This window comes from Lepidochelys olivacea, assembly GCF_965140295.1.
Source record: "Lepidochelys olivacea isolate rLepOli2 genome assembly, chromosome: 2".
NCBI lineage: Eukaryota > Metazoa > Chordata > Testudines > Cheloniidae > Lepidochelys > Lepidochelys olivacea.
In genome coordinates this window covers 40529147-40546842 of record NC_140412.1, presented here as the reverse complement: position 1 = coordinate 40546842, position 17696 = coordinate 40529147, and the positions used below count along the sequence as shown (strand labels likewise).

General features: G+C 42.4%; 1 protein-coding gene across 1 annotated transcript in view; it reads left to right on the top strand.

Moving 5' to 3' along the window:
- VPS13B (vacuolar protein sorting 13 homolog B) overlaps positions 1-17696 on the top strand; it is a 928263-nt gene that overhangs the window by 190692 nt on the left and 719875 nt on the right. The window contains exons 14-16 of the mRNA XM_084621078.1: positions 1438-1607; positions 7133-7327; positions 14893-15017. Of these exons, the coding sequence (XP_084477204.1) occupies positions 1438-1607; positions 7133-7327; positions 14893-15017 (490 nt within the window). The remainder of the gene's footprint in view (positions 1-1437; positions 1608-7132; positions 7328-14892; positions 15018-17696) is intronic.

The following is a 17696-nucleotide window of genomic DNA, read 5'->3' as shown; positions in this document are numbered from 1 at the left end:
ACTGGAGAAAATAATTACAGGTAATTTTAGGCCTATGAGCTGGACATCGATACCAGGCAAGATAATGGAGCGGCTGATAATGGGACTCGATTAATAAAGAACTAAAGGAGGGTAATGTAATTCAAATCAAATTAACATGGGTATATGGAAAATAGATCCTGTCAAACTAACTTGATATCTTGCTTTGGTTGATAAAGTTAATAGAGTTGATTTAATATACTTAGACTTTGCTAAGGTATTTGACTTGGTATTGCACCAACATTTTGATTAAAAAAATTAGAATGATATAAAATTAACACACCGCACCTTAAATGGATTAAAATCTGATAGATCTCAAAGTGTAACTGTGAGCGGGGAATAGTCATCAAGTGGATCTGTTTCCAGAGGGCCCTGCTGGAATCAGTTTTTCGCTGTATGCTGTTAAACATTTTTATGAATTACCTGGAAGAAAATGTAAAATCATCACTAATAAAATTTGCAGAAGACACAAAAATTGGGGAATAGTAAATAATGAAGAGGACAGACTACGGATTCAGAGCGATCTGGGTGGCTTGGTAATATGGGTGCAAACAAACAATATGCGTTTTAATATGGCTAAATGTAAATGTATACATCTAGGAATAAACAATATAGGCCATATTTACAAGATAGGGGACTCTATCCTGGAAAGCAGAGACTCTGAAAAAGATTTGGGGGTTCTGATGGATAATCAGCTGAACATGAGCTCCCAGTGCAATGCTGTGACCCAAGGAGGAATCTTGAGTAGGAGTAGATAAGTTATTTTACCTTCGTATTTGGCCAGGTGCGACCACTGCTGGAATACTTTGTCCTGTTTTGGTGCCCACAATTTAAAAAGGATATTGATAAATTGGAGTTGGTACAGAGAAGAGCCATGAGAATGATTAAACGATTAGAAAACTTGCCTCTTAGTGATAGACTGAGAGAGTTCAATAAGATCATAAGGACATAACATAAGAATATAATCTATTTAGATTAACAAAGAGAAGGTGAATGGGTGTCTTAATTACAGTCTTTGAGTATCTATGTGAGGAACTAATGTTTAACAATGGGCTCTTCAAGCAGAGAAAGGTATAACTCAATCCAATGGCTGGAAGGTGAAGCTACACAAATTCAGACTGCAAATAATGTAAGGCATACATTTTTAACAGTGCAAATAATTAACTATTGGAACGATTTACTAAGGGTTGTGATGGATTCTCTGTCACTGGCAATTTTTAAATTAAGATAGGATGGTTTTCTGAAAGATATGTTCCATGAATTATTTTTGGGAAATTCTGTGGCCTGTGTTATACAGAGAGTCAGGCTAGATGATCACAGTGGTCCTTTTTGGCCTTAGGATCGATGAATTTTAAGGTAATCCATTTACTTATTTTAATCATATGCTGAATTTATTTGTGTAATCGTGATTGATTTTAGATATTGTGGAAGGAAATAGAACTATGCCAAACTCGGAAGAAATAGCATCTTTGGAGGAATACATTCCCACTCGACTCACAAGCTTTACCATTCTTAAGTGCACCATTACAATCTCTATGGCTGAATTCAATTTACTGGGCCATTTGCTGCCTATAATCATGGGACAGAAGGTAAGATTTTTATCTACAGTAAATTTTGTATATATTCGCTCAATTTGTGTGTGTGTGTGTGTGTGTATTTTACACACACACACACACACACACACACACACACACACACACACCCCTAAGATTAAAGTACATTAAGGTTGCATAGTCAAGCATTCATTGTCATGGTTACAGGATTAGCTACATCTGTGTCCTTTTTTTTGGCTCTCTGAGTGCACTCCCTCAAGTCCTTTGCCCATGCCTTTAGATTCTCCCTTTCTTAGACCAGGCCCTGGTTACAGTACTTTGTGTGTCAACCAATCTTACCCAGCAGGTCCAAATAGATTTAGTATCTTCCCTTCAGGAGTTTGTGACCAGTGGTGTGTACAGTAACCCAACAACCTTCTCAAAACCCAAGTATGATTTATCATAACAGTAGGAACAAAGTATTTAAAAACAACAACCAGTCTACATGCATATCTGTCTTACCATTCCTTGATGGAAGTCTCAAGTGGCCTAGTTTCTTCAGACATGCGAGTGGGTACCTGTTTCAGTCTGCTCTCCCAGAACACCTACTGAACAGTCAACCCCTCTCTCTATCGACAGTCCTTTTAAAAATTGCTATAGTACTTTGTTTCTCTTCTGTTTCTGGCCATTGGCCTAGGTCATTAAAACTGGGCCTGCAAGTTGGAGGAATCCAGGTGATAGAATCTTCAAACCTAATAGTTTGGCTATTGTCTTTTACAACCCTGAAGTATTTACTGTGGATTGGCTTCTCTTGAGCCACAAAAAGAAAAGGAGTACTTGTGGCACCTTAGAGACTAACCAATTTATTTGAGCATGAGCTTTTGTGAGCTACAGCTCACTTCATTGGATGCATACCGTGGAAACTGCAGAAGACATTATATACACACAGAGTCCATGAAACAATACCTCCTCCCACCCCACTGTCCTGCTGGTAATAGCTTATCTAAAGTGATCATCAAGTTGGGCCATTTCCAGCACAAATCCAAGTTTTCTCACCCTCCGTGCCCCCCCCCCCCAACTCACTCTCCTGCTGGTAATAGCCCATCCAAAGTGACCACTCTCTTCACAATGTGTATGATAATCAAGGTGGGCCATTTCCTGCACAAATCCAGGTTCTCTCACTCCCTCACCCCCCTCCAAAAACCACACACACAAACTCACTCTCCTGCTGGTAATAGCTTATCCAAAGTGACCACTCTCCCTACAATGTGCATGATAATCAAGGTGGGCCATTTCCAGCACAAATCCAGTTTTTCTCACCCCCCTCCCCCACCCCTATACACACACAAACTCACTCTCCTGCTGGTATTGCCATTTTCTGGCTTTGGAGTGCTTGATTTTGCAACCTTACAATGTTGGTTTAGCATTATTTTTGTATGGAATTTCCTAGGTGTTTTTCAGGAAGAAAACGGAAAGGAATCAAAGAAATTATATCATGTGCAACTGTTATTACTCCCCACAAGCATTGTCAGCAGGAATTAAACCCTGGAACTTGAGGTTCACTACGCAGACTTCTTCCATTTGAGCTGAAGGAATAAACAGCAGTAATAGACTGTTATCCTCCATGTAGGGGACCAATGGGGATGGGAAACATGAGCAGAGATGTGACTGTATGCCAGGGTGGTGGAGAGAGAGGGACCAGATGAGGCTGGATGGGGGGAACTGGGACTTGCTGGGCAAGGAGCTGTGGGGTGGGAACTCAGTAGGGTTGGGTAAGGTGACTAACCTGGCAGTAAAGGGGAGACTGGGTAACAGGGAGGAGAAACCTTGAGAAGCTGAAATTGGGACAGGTTACATGAGGGAGAATGGGACCAGTATGAGAAGCTCGGGTGCCAAAGAGACAAGACAAGGACAGGTAGTGAGAGTATTGGGCAGAAGAGTCTGTACTCAATAGAGCAACCTCTCCTTCAGAGTCAGAAATGGAACCCAAGATTACTGAGTCTCACCATTCCTGTGATGTCAACTAGTATCTGGGAAATCCACTGAAAACTTTTCATCTCCTGCTAGTGCGGGTCCACATAGAGAATGGCAACATATTACTGCAATTGGTTATATAGTTACGTCAAGTTGTAGAGGTCTGTGTGGTGGATCTAAAGGTTCAAACCCTGCTGATGACTCATGTGGGTTTCAATATAATTCCATATGGTAGAATGCTGTTTTTTCAGTTTCCTTTTGTAAAAACCTACGACGATGCACACAAAAATGCCTGTTAAAAGTATGCTATTTAGGTACTGTATAGGTTTCATACCACACTCATCACTATGATATCTGAGTGCCTTCCAGTAGTGCATTAAACAACATGCATACATATGTCACACATTGTTTGTTCTCTCATCTTCTCCCCAGAGGGAGAAACGTGCAGTGGAGTGTCCTGTTTTGCTGGGGTTTTGTTTTAATTTAATTTTTTTTTTGTATAAGTGGAACTGTTGCTGTGTGTTTATATTAGAGAAGGCAAGGTTAAGGAAGTGTGCCTTGCCTTTGGAGTGGAAAGTGGTAAAGTTTGTGATGGCACTTCATTCTTTTGTGAGTTAATTCCACGCTCTTGGACTGCCTCTGGAGAAAGTTCTATCTTCTGTACAAATGAGCTTTATCCTTATTGAGAATTTCATGGTACCAGAGGAATGTATTTGTCAATCATGGTATTTGTCCTGGACCTTTAGATAGTCTGTAGGTATCCTAGGCCCAACCCTTGGAGTGATTTGAGGAGACGGTCCAGACCTTGAAGTTGATTGGAAGCCATTGTAGAGACTGGAGGACAGGCATAATGCGATTGCGGAAGCCTCAGTTGCTCATGAGATGCTCTGCAATGTTCTGTACTAGCTGGAGTTTCCTGAGTGCTGAAGGTTTCATGCCAAGATATTGCATTGCTGTAATGCATCTGAGAGGCGATGAAGGTGTGAATGAGTGAGGGCAGATCGGCATCTGCCAAGATGGAACGGAGTCTCCTAGCCAACTGGAGATGGTAGAAAGTGTTACTTGCAGCTATTGCTATGTGAGGTTTGAAAGTGAAGCACACAAAAGTTAGGAGATGCCAGAACTAAGGTTCCCTGGGCATCCTGTTCAGAGAAGGAGGCAGGGGTCTAGTAGAAAAAATAGTATGTGATCATGTAAATAAAGACTATTATAATGCGTATACACAAGGGGGGCAAATTAAGGTTATATAGGATACCTTAATTCTAGCATTTCTTTACTTTTCAGTGCTTCACTTTGCACTTCGCATTAACTTTCTTTTAATGTTTGTCTAGTAAAGTAATTATATGATATATAGTAGTGAAACCTATGAAATAAATTGCGTGTATTACGTACTTTTAGCCTCAGCTTACTTAGCCCACCAATTTATTGCCCTCATAACTATATATAACATTCCAAACCATTAAGCAGTTTGAAATAGCTGCCATTTATTTAATCAATACACCTGAAATGTTACCGTCTGTCCCTCAATTTTGGAATTCTTACCTTCACCCAGATTACTCTGCCTGAGACCCTGGATGGTCCTGAACCAGTCACAGGTTTAGGGTCTGATATCTCTTGATACATCAGGGTTAGAAGGAAGAGCTATTAACACTAGAAAGGGGAGCGCCCCAACTTTTCAATGGGAAATAACACTTCTGTTGCTCTGGAGTGAGTCAAGAGATTGGACTTGAAAACTCCCAACACTTTTCTGACTATCAAAGCTATTTTAGAACTTTTTAAAATGTCTCATTTATAATTCTTCATTCCCTCTGAGACCTTTACAGTTGGGCTCATGTTGTTACTAAGTGAGCCTGACTTTACAGCAGAGGTGGGCAAACTATAGCCCGCAGGCCACATCCAGCCCGTGGGACTATCCTGCCCGGCCCCTGAGCTCCCGGCTGGGGAGGCTAACCCCCCGGCCCCACCCCTGCTGTCCTCCCTCCCCTGCAGCCTCACCGTGCCGCACTGCCAGTGCTCTGGCCCGCAGCTCCCGCAGTGCAGTGCGGGCGGCGTAGGTGGCTCCGGCTGGGTGGCAGGGCTGCGAACTCTTGCTGCTCTGAGCAGTATGGTAAGGGGGCGGGGAGTTGGGGGGGGTTGGATATGGGGCAGGGATCAGGGTGTGGTTGGATAGGCCTGGGAGTCCCGGGGGGGCTGTCAGGGGGTGGGGGTTTGGATAGGGGTCGGAGCAATCAGGGGACAGGGAGCAGGAGGGTTGGATGGGGTGGGGTCATGGATAGGGGTCGGGACAGTCAGGGGACAGGGAGCAGGGGGTGTTGGATGGGGGTGGGGTCCCAGGGGGCGGTTAGGGGTGGGGGTGTGGATAGGGGTCGGGGCAGTCAGGGGACAGGGAACAGAGGAAGTTGGATGGGGCGGAGGTTCTGGGGGGAGTTGGGACGGGGAACAGCGGGGTTTGGATAGGCATGGGAGTCCTGGGGGGCCTGTCTGGGGGCTGGGGTGTGGATAGGGGTCGGGGCAGTCAGGGGATAGGGAGCGGGGGGGGGTTGGATAGAGGGTGGAGTCCTGGGTGGCATTTAGGGGCAGGGGACCCAAGAGGGGGGCAGTCAGGGGACAAGGAGCAGCGGGGGTTGGGGGTTCTGAGGGGCGCGGGAAGTGGGAAGGGGCGGATAAGGGGTGGGGGCCAGGCTGTTTGGAGAGGCACAGCCTTCCCTATCCTGCCCTCCATACAGTTTTGCAACACCAATGTGGCCCTCAGGCCAAAAAGTTTGCCCACCCCTTCTTTACAGGTTGAGGGATATGAAAAATAATTGTACCCAACTTAGATGTTGATGTCCTCTGATCTACTCCCCTCATATAGTTAGAATATTTTTCATGTTTAGGATAATGGAGATCTAATGGTTTGGTGGTAGATTCTAAGGTTCCAGTACGGGTGATGGCAGCCATGATGATGAAGCTTGCTTCCACTCCTGTAGTTAGATCCTTTGACAGCTTCCTATAGTTAAAACCAAGTTAAACAGGATGCCAGCTGAACACCAGAAAAGCAACATTCAGGTCAGGTAGAAAACTTTTCCATCAGAATGAATCAATAAAAAACACATAACTGGAGTCCTTGAAGAAACGTTTCCTGTCTTTCTCACACCATCTTTGTTGTGTAATATAGCAATTTTGTGGCTTCACTGGGGACCTTGAAAACCCCTAATCAGTTTTTAGTTGAAATGCATGCAGTTTGTACTAGCTTTTATCTCCAACTTCTACTTATTTCATAAACAATCTTTATGTAACATATTTTTGAAAATTAAATGCATTATTTTCTTATAATAGTTAAGATATCTGGCACATTTATAAAGACTGGATAGTGCAGAGTTATGTAAAAGTTATATCAGCATGAATTTGGGTGTACTGTACTTTCAAGTGGTGAAGCAATGAGTAAATAACCTTTTTATAGACTAGCATACTGCACCTTCACATACTCTGTACATGAAAACTTGTTACAGGAAAATTATTTTAGAAGTGTTTCAGACTCTAAAAATTTTATTGATAGAGGTATGAGGTCCTGCATAGGGCATTGCATAAAAGTTTGTCTTTAGAATACTTTTTCTTTTTCTTTCTAGAGTTCAAGTGGTTTGTTAAATGCTACAAGCTTCCAGCCTTTACGGCCTTTGCCTGCTATTAGAATATTGATGGACAAAATTAACCTGGAACATTCTGTGCCAATGTATGCTGAACAACTTGTGCAAACAGTCAGCAGCCTTAGCCAACCTCCTGATAACCTGCTTCATTACTGTTATGCACACTGCTACCTTAAGGTAAAAGAAAATATGAAGTGTATTTATTATGAAAGAACACTGAAAAGAATTAATACAAATACAGACAGTCCTAGATGCTAAGATTTGTGATCTCCCAGAGCACATTCAGTTTTTCCAAAGAGGTGTATGGCAAATATCAAGGGCTTGGTTTTGCACTCTTAACTTAGGCAAAATTTCCTAGTTCCACCTTTGTAAGGAGTACAGGCTGAAGCCCCAGGGAGCTAATTTTTTATTATTGTTATTTATTCAAATTATTTGGCAAAGACCTTTGCAAAATTGGTTTTAATACTAATATAGTTAATACATTTGTAACAAATCATCTTTATACATTCTGTAAGATGCTATGATGAACATGTTTGGTACAAAATTGTTACGGTAATATTTGCTTTTGACTACAGTGAGCCACCCATTTTAACATATTTTTTGCATAACATTAACTCCAGCACCGCTGAGTGTGTGAGGAGAACCTCTAAACATTGCATTTTAATATCCTTTAGTGAGGAGGAGGCCCTTTTGCTAGGTTAAGAGATTGCAAAAATCCATTAAAAAATCAGTTTGAGCTCTGATGAATCTACAGCTCTGATGAAGTGAGCTGTGGCTCACAAAAGCTTATGCTCAAATAAATTTGTTAGTCTCTAAGGTGCCACAAGTCCTCCTTTTCTTCTTGTAAAACAGTAATACTGTGCTGGCTAATTACATGGCAAATTTTATGTTTTCTAGAATTAGATATTCACCTCATATCACATTTCAAATAATTGGGACACCAATATCACATTCAACACTCCTAAATGCTTTTCAAGTTTTCCTTAGTTTTTTTTTTCTTTCCCCAAAGTTAATATGTAAATGTTAAAGAAACCCCTTGATGTTTTCAGTACTGAAGGGTCCAGTTCTGCTCCTATGGAAGTTGATGGGAGCAGGATTAAGTCCATTGTTTTATCTGCCAGTTTTAGTGTAAACTTATGAATTGTATTCTTACATGAAGTTTGGCAACATGTGTTGAAAAAATTCAGCTCCACAATAATTAATTTTCACAGTAGTACAGAAAAAAATTAAAGAACAATTATAATATACTGTGTGGAATGTAATTTAAATCATCACATTTTATTCAAAATAACAAAAAGATTTGAAGAAAAGCTACTTTTGTCACTAAATCCCACTGTTTTTGTAAAAATATTACTCTAACTATGAAACAATGGATATCTGCATTTTGTTTAATTTGTATTAAGTATAAAGTGTACTATGATAACCTCTCTCTACCCCACTTCCCATTTTCTTCTCTTTCAACTGTCTTCGCCTCTCTCCCTCCTTGTTGTTGTCATCTACAATTCACCCAGGTCCCCACTTTTAGCCTTCTTCTCTGATTTCGACTCTTGGCTCTCTCTCTCACTCATCCTCAGTGACTTCAGCTTCCATGTTGATGACCCATCTGACCCCTTAACTGTGTGTTTCCTCACCCTGTTGTGACGTTGCACCCCATAATGCTTTATGGAAATATGTTTATGAATGTATATATGACTTAACTGGAATATGTTTTAGGCTACATTTGCCATGTAACATATCTCTGTAACGGTTATGATCTACTGAATATATTCATGCTATTTGTATGCATGTATCATTTTTGTATTCAAAGTTATGAATATTGGCTGTGTACTTGTTTGAGTTTAAGTAGCCTTTGTAAGGGATTTGGTCAGCTTCTTAAGAAAGGAATTTGCAAGTTAAGTGCCCAGTCAAGAAACACTTAACGGACAATGGAACTTGGAAGACTCCAATCCACATAAGAAGTCTACCTGGGGACGTTACAGGTGGCAGACATTGTTCACATGCTACCTTGAAAGTTCTGAGTCATGCATGGACATGTGACTTGCCCATGTGACTCCAAAACTCCAGCTTGCAGCTGGATTCTGCATAGGAGAGAGGAGTGGGTCTCCACCCACAAGAGAGAGTCTACTTAAGCCTGTGGAATACCCTCCATTTGGTCTTTAGCTGGCTCAAGAGGTAGACTCTCCACCCCTAAAGGATACCTGAAAGAAACTGGAACAAAGGACAGTAACCACAGGGGTGTGAGTGGTTGCTGAACTCAGACTAGAAGGAGGCTAGTCTGTAAAAGAAGCTTACTGGAATATCTCTGAGGGTGAGATTTCATCTGTAATCATTTTCTTAATGTACTAGGCTTAGACTTGAGTTTTTTATTTTATTTTGCTTGGTAATTCACTTTGTTCTGTCTATTACCTGGAACCACTTAAATCCTACTTTTTGTATTTAATAAACTCACTTTTTACTTATTTAATTAACCTAGAATATGTATTAATACCTGGGAGGGGAGCAACAGCTGTGCATGTCCCTCTATCAGTGTTATAGAGGGCAAACAATTTATGAGTTTACCCTGTATAAGCTTTATACAGGGTAAACCTGAATGTTGGAGACAGGAACACTTCTTAAGCTGTTTTCAGTTAAGCCTGCAGCATTTGTAGGACGTGGTTCAGACCTGGGTCTGTGTTTGTAGCAGGCTAGCGTGTCTGGCTCAAACAAGGCAGGGTTCTGAAGTCCCAAGCTGCCAGGGAAAACAGGCTCAGAGGTAGTCTCAGCACATCAGTTGGTAGTCCCAACTCTGTGTGTATATAAAATCTGCTGCAGTTTCCACAGTATGCATCCGATGAAGTGAGCTGTAGCTCACGAAAGCTCATGCTCAAATAAATTGGTTAGTCTCTAAGGTGCCACAAGTACTCCTTTTCTTTTAACGGAGTTTCTGTGATCCAACTTGTCACAGTGGTGCAGCGAGGAGGGTCTGTGCACAGCTGATTGCTTTGAGATATTTGTAGTGATTTTAAGTGAGTTTTGGGTGTGGTGGCGGGAGAACAGACAAAGTGGTTACTGGTTTGTTATTTTCTGTTTGCTTATTTCGGGGAAGGGAATAGAGACAGTAAAATCAGCAATATGAGTGAGAGTGAGACTCAGAAAAAGCCAGAACTGCACAGATTGCAAATGGCTGAGAAAGAAAATGAACATAAAAGACTGATGGAATTAAAACAAATGGAAATTAATGCAGAAGCAGCCAGGGACAAAAGAGCCCCGGAGTTAAGAGACAGAGAAGTGCAGGCCCAGATTGAGGCCCAGAAGCATGAACTGGCTGTTATGGAGTGGAAGAGCCAAAACCTGCAGCTGCTGGCTCCACTTCGACAAAAATCCATGAATGGGAGTGACTGTGTCCACAGTGTGATGAATCCAGTGATATTGCTGAATATTTCATCACCTTTGAGAGACTGCATCCTCCATCCCTGAAGATCAAAAGATGACCACATTGAGAGCAAAATTGACTAGAAGAGTTCTGGACATATTCAATAAGATGCCTATTTATGATGCTTCAAACTATGGTAAATTTAAGGAACTGGTTTTGAAACAGTTTCAGATGACACCTGAAACCTGCAGGGTTAAATTCAGGAGTTTGAAGAGGGGATCTGGATTGAGTAATGTGGCTTATGTAAATGAAATGAGAGATTTGGTAGATAAGTGGGTGAGGGGAAAAGGCATTACAAGCTTTGAAGGAATCTGTGATTTGGTTACTCAGGAATAATTCCTGAATATGTGCAGTGATGATATAAAACAGTATTTGTGGGAGAAAAATGTGGGGGATTTGTGGATGCAGTGTGGGGGGATTGGCTGAGTTTGCAGACTCTTACGAGCAGTCAAAAGCTGCAAGTAAACATAAACCACTGGCAGAGGGGTACAGGATTGGGGGAAAGCAGAATCACCGTTTTACCCCTGGGAGAAAGGAGGCTGGACATTTACCTCCCCATACCCCTGTTATTTGTCCCAAATCTCCTGTACAAGCAGAGGAGCCCCAGAGGTGCTATCATTGTAAGTCCACTGAGCACCTGAGGAATAATTGTCCTTGGCTGAGAGGGAACAGGCAGCAGGTAACACATGAAGCTGCTGATTCACAGAGACAGGCTGTTGCCTCTTTCCACATAGGATTTGTAAAGGTTATGTGACAAAGCTCTGTCCTTGTCTCCGTGGTTCCTGTGTTTCATGGTGGATTTCGCTAGCCTCGGGCTTACTGTGACCCTCCACAAAGACCTTCTCTCTCTAGAAGCAAGGGTCACAGCTTACTGAGCCATTTTCATCATAAGCCTGCAAGGGAGGTGAGGAGAAGCAACCCTCCCTTGCACAGTCTCTGTTGTCTCCCAGTCTCAGTGATTAATCGGGGAAGGGTGGGTGGGGTGAAGTCACATGTTTGTAGCAAGCAAGCATGTCTGGCTCAAACCAGGAAGGGCATTGAAGTCCCAAGCTGCCAGGGAAAGCGGGTTCAGAGGTAGTGTCAGCACATCAGTTAGCAGTCCCAAAGGGATTTCTGTGATCCAACCCATCACACCTATCGTCTTCATTTGACTTCCAGGCCTTGTTCAACTCTCCCATTCACTGAAAGGGCCATCCACTTCTCCTGATCTTCACCAATCCGTCACTTATCTCTCTCTTGCTGACTTCCCCCTCTCCGACCATCACATGGTATCTTTGAACACCGTCCATGAGCCTCCCCCACCCCAGAAAACCCTGTCACTCAGTCTTTCTGTGACTTCAAGTTTATCAGTGTTTTGACTTCTCATCTGCTCTCAGCCCTCTCCTCTCTTTTTGCCTTTCTCTTCCCCTTCCTCCATCGATATGATTGTTGATTCTCTCCATTTCACACTCGTTTATTTCCTACACCCTTTACTCTTTGCTCCTCTCTCTCATCTCAAGGTCTGCCCTGCAACCCCCTACCCTGGCTCATCACCAAAATCCATTTCCTCTGTCCCTATTCTTTTGCTGCAGAGAATCTCTGATGGAAATCCCATGACCACCCTGACTTTCCTCCATTACAAATTTGTTCTCTCGTCTTTCATTTAGGACACTTAAAACAAACAAACAAACAAAAAAAAAACCCCAATCAGATTCTAAAAGAAACAGAACTTTATTAGAAGGAAAAAAGGTAAAAGAAGCACTTCCGTAAAATTAGAATGGAAGATAATCTTACAGGGCAATCAGATTAAAAAACGCAGAGGATTTCCCTCGGGGCCAAACTGTAAAGTTACAAAAAGAAAACCAGGAATACGCCTTCCTCTCAGCACAGAGAAAATCAGAAGCCAAAACAAAAATAAGCTAACACATTCCCTTGCTAGTACTTACTAATTCTAATGGAGTTGGATTGCTTGTTTCCTTGATCTGTGTCCGGCAAGCACACAGAAGAGACAGACCAAAACTTTTCCCCCCGCCCCCTGCCAGATTTGAAAGTATTTTGTCCCCTTATTGGTCCTTTTGGTCAGGTGCCAGCCAGGTTACCTGAGCTTCTTAACCGTTTACAGGTAAAAGGAGTTTGTGCCTCAGGCCAGGAGGGATTTTATAGTAACTGTATACAGGAAGGTTGTTACCCTTCCCTTTATATTGATGACACTCCCTGACACAGATGCAGAAATTTCTCATTTTCTCTTCCTCTCTAATCTCTCCACTTGCCCCAGTGGCCTCATGCATCTTATCTCCTGATATACCTTATGCCCTCTTTTATCTTCATCCCTTACTTTCTCCTTAATTTCTCACTTTCCTCTAGCTCTTTTCCCTCACAATACAAAACTTGCTTTTGTCTCATCCATCTTAAATCCTTGAACCCACTTGCCTGTCTAACTACTGCCCCGCTTTCATTTCTATGTTAATTGAGAACACTGTCTACAACTGCTGTCTGGAGTTCCTCTCTTCCATTTCCATCCTAGACTCTCTTCAGTCTTGCTTCCACCCCTTCCACTCAACTGAAACTGCTTTTGTAAAAGTCTCTGTTGACCTCATCCTAGCCAAAGCTTGGAAACGTTACTCCTCCATCTTCATACTTCATAACCTGTAAACCGCCTTCAACACAGTTGACCATGCTCTGCTTCTAGAAATCTTATTCTCCCTTGGCTTCTGTGACTGTGTCTTCTCCTGGTTCTCCTACCTCTCTAATCACTCCTTCTGCATGTCCTTTGGAGGATCTCCAATATATCCCCTCCATCTTTCTATGGGAGTTCCACAGGGCTCTGTCCTTGGTCTCTTGGTCTGGATAATCTCATCCATGAACATAAATTCAGCTGCCATCTCTATGCTGATGATTCACAGATCTTGGTGTCAACTCCAGACCTATGTCCTTCTGTCCAAACTAAAATCTCAGCCTGCCTGTCTGATGTTTCCTCATGTATACGTAGTTGTCAGGTCAAGATCAGCATAACTAAAACAGAACTCTTAATCTCCCTCTGTCCCCCTAAGGCAGGGGTGGGCAAACTTTTTGACCCAAGGGCCACATCTAGGTATGGAAATTGTATGGCAGGCCATGAATACCCACAAAATTGGGGATTGGAGTGCAGGAGGGGGTGAGGGCTCTGGCTGGGGGTACCATCTCTGTGGTGCAGGAAGGTAGGATTGAGGGATTCGGAGGGGGATCAGGGCTTGGGCACGGGGTTGGGGTGATGGAGGGGGTCAGGGGTGCAAGCTCTGGGTGGCACTTACCTCAAGCAGCTCCATAAGCAGCGGCATGTTGCCCCTCCGGCTCCTGCGTGGAGGCAAGGCCAGGCAGCTCTGCGTGCTGCCCTATCCACAGGCACTGCACCTTGACAAATGAAGTCTTTCCTATTCATACCTATTCAGTATGTTGCTGCAAAGATCATTTTCCTGGCTTTCGCTTTGAAAATGTCATCCCTCTCTTTGTATTCCTCCACTGATTCCCTCTTCTTAATGTATCAAACACGAGCTACTTGTCTTCACTTTCAAGGCCTTTCCTAGTCTACCTCCACCTGACTTACACTCTCTCATTCAGTATAGAAAAGTTGACTCCCATTTCAGGTTGGCCCATGATGCCAGCCTCTATGCCCATTTGTTAAATTTTCAAACAGGCTCATTTGTTCTTTCGTCCTTCAAATCCTTCCTTCAAACTCTACTTTTCCGTGGTACCTACAAAAAAAATTTACAACAGTTTGGTTGCTGGTGTGCTGAGAACACAGCCTATCATGCTGTCCAATATTGTCTCATTATTTCTTTGTATTCCCTGTCTGTCTGTATCCATTTGTTGTCTCTTGTCTTGTACGTAGATTGTAAGCTATTCTGGGACTGGTTTTTTGTGTTTGTGCAGTACCTACAACAATGGGATTGTGGTCTATGATTAGGGCTCCTAGCTGCTATGATAATAAAAATAATATGCTATTGTAAGGAAGCATGTGGGATGATGTTTAAATCTTAATGGGTGAATTAAAATAAATTTTAAGTATTTTTTTCAACAGATATATTTCTCTTAAAGTAAAACACTTACACATTTTGTTTTTTGGAGAGAACTTGGACATGAGGAATTTTCAGGTTATTTGTGTGTGCTGGGAAAGTATTCTCTAATGATAATCCATAATTATTTTATGTTTGTTTAGTTTAATTTTAACAAGTTGAAATTTTGGGGAGTTGGATTGAAAACTAGAAAGAGTTTAGTGTACAGTTATTGTAACGAAAATTGAAACTGGTAGATCTAATCTTATGCTTGTTAAATCTTATATCAAGATATAATGTGACCTTTTTTCTTGTTTCAGATATTTGGTTTTCAGGCAGGATTGACCTCTTTGGATGTTAGAGGATCGTACTGCTTACCTACTCCAATTATCCCCTCTTTTAGTACTGCTATTTATGGCAAACTGCTTAAGTTTCCCAAATGTTGGTGAGTATTAAACTTACAATATGAAACAGTAACAGGTAATCTTTCAGTTCATTTTTGTGTTATACTTATTGACATAGGTTAAAGATAAAGGGAATTTTATTGAGTATAGTACCATATTTGCCTCTAGGCCTTTGTGTTTCTTGTAGAATATATTATCATATAAAGTCTGTTGTCCACAATAAAATTTAGGTGAGGATGTAGCTGTTAATTAGTGTTGTAGGGCCTTTTTTTGTTTGAATGAACTAAAGGAACAAGCTACAAAAGCCTATAGCAAATGTTTTGCTTTTAAAATGGAAGTCTTATGGACCAGTTCTTTGAGTGCTGGTCCCTTTTGTGTATTTCACACATGGGATATGCATGTGCACCATTCACCTGAGATTAAAGATTTCTAGCAAAGTGTCCATTGATCTGTGCCCATACAGTTGTTCCCCTCGTACTCCAAACCAAGGGCATAGGGAGCAGTATGGATCAGCCCCTCTCCAGTTCTTTCTTGTTGCTGCGTGGCCGGAGTTGGAATCCTGTGTCTGTAGATGTCTAAGTGGGTCACTTTAGTCAGGCGGTCCAGCTGGTGACTCTTTTTGCTTCATCTTCTGGCAGCCTTCGGAATCTGTGTCAACAAAGAATAGTCAGCATTGACTCCCACAAGGACTATGGACTTTATAGGAGTGACCCTAGATTTGACCTCAGCAAGGGTCTGCCTACCTACAGAAATATTCAAGACCATGAACAATTTGATAAGACAAGTCTCTTTCAGACCACACACTCTGTCAAGGCTTTTCCTGCAAGGCTACACGGCATCGTGTACTTGCATAACAGTGTTTGCCAGACTTCACCTACGTTGCCTACAAGCCTGACTCTGGTCCATTTACCCAGCAAACAGAGACCACATAAACACCAGAATAACAATAGTCACCTTGCCTCGTGGATGAACCCGGAACAAGTACATGTGGGAATTCTTTTTGTGTCACAGAGGCATCCCTTATTGGGCAGCCCACCTAGACAATCACACCACACAAGTAATTTGGACTCCGTGTGAGGCCAGAATACACATGAACCTCTGAGAACTGAGAGCAGGCCATCTAGCCTGCAACGTATTCCTCCCACTAGGATCCTACCATGTTCAAATAATGTCAGACAGCATGACAGCTCTCTTTTACATAAACAAGTTGGAGCAAAATCCCTTCTCTGAAGCACTGAATTTATGGAATTGGTTCATCAGAAACCACATAACTGTCTTGGCTGAATGCCTGCCAGGTGCACAGGATTCTCTAGAAGACAATCTCAGCAGGCACTTCTCCACAGAGAATGAGTGGGAGATATACAATTTTTTCCTGAATGATACACGCAATGGGGAACACCTTCTTGGGATCTGTTCTCATCCCAAATGAATATGTAGTAAACCATTTACTGCTCCAGGGCAGCTCTTGGCAATGTCTTCAGGGGCAACGCCCTTCTGTTATCCGGGACAGGTCAGCTCACATATGTCTTTCCTCCCATCCATCTGCTACCACAAGTTCTGTGGAAGATTTGCTATGACAGAGCTCAGGTCATTCTTATAGCAGCCAGCTGACCCATACAGTTCTGGTTTCTGGACCTTCTGCAAAGTCAGCCCGTCCTTCCATCAGTATCCATCACTCCCCAGATTTACTAACTCAGAAGAACGGAAAGATCAGACATTCCAACCCAGCCGCCCTTTTTGATCTGGTATTCCCAGGGGCAACAGACCTAGAATGTTCATGCTCATGTAGTCTTTCCTCAATCAAAGTAGGAAGGATTTGACCGGAAAATCTTTTCTGACTAAATAGAGGCATTTCTCTATCTAGGCTCAACATAATCAGTTATCTCCAGACTGTGCAGATATCCTTGCTATTTTAGATTATCTTCTGTCCTTGAAAACATCAAGGCTTTCCACTAGTTACTTGCAGATCCATCTAGCAGCCATCAGTGCCTTCCCTCTAGTAGAGGGATATTCTGTTTTTACTCACCCAACAATCATTAGATTCCTGAAGTTCCTTATTAGGGCATTCCCACTGGTGGTGCAATCTGCACCGCAATGGAACCTGAACCTTGTGCTGTCAGTATTTACTAGACTACCATTTGAACCACTGGCCGCATGTTCTATGACTCACCTTTCCATGAAGATTGCCTTTTGAGTTGCCATCACATCAGCCAGAACAGTGAGTGAACTGGGAACACCTGATCCGCCATATGCTATTTTTAATACGCCTTCCCCCTGAAATTCATTCCTGAAGTAATTTCTGAGTTTCACATAAATCAGTCTGTCTTGTATTCTTCCCAAAACTTCATGCTTCTGATGAGAGAAGATTTCACTCTCTTGGCATCAGATGAGCTCTGGCATTCTACCTGCAAAGGACAAAACCAGTAAGAAAATCACAAAGACTGTTTATCGCTACAGTGGGACAGTTACGGGGGCAAACATTATCTGCTCAGTGACACTCTAAGTGGATCTCTGGCTGCATCATTCTGTGTTACCAGTTAGTATATATTCCTTCCCTGGATGGGGTAAGAGTCCATTCCACTAGGGCACAAGCAGCCTCAAGAGCATCTCTTCAAGAGGTATATGTAGGGCGGCCACCTGGAGCTCCATCCATACATTCATGAAGCATTACACATTAGTTCAAGCTGCCTCTGGAGAAATGTAGGATCTGCAATATTACA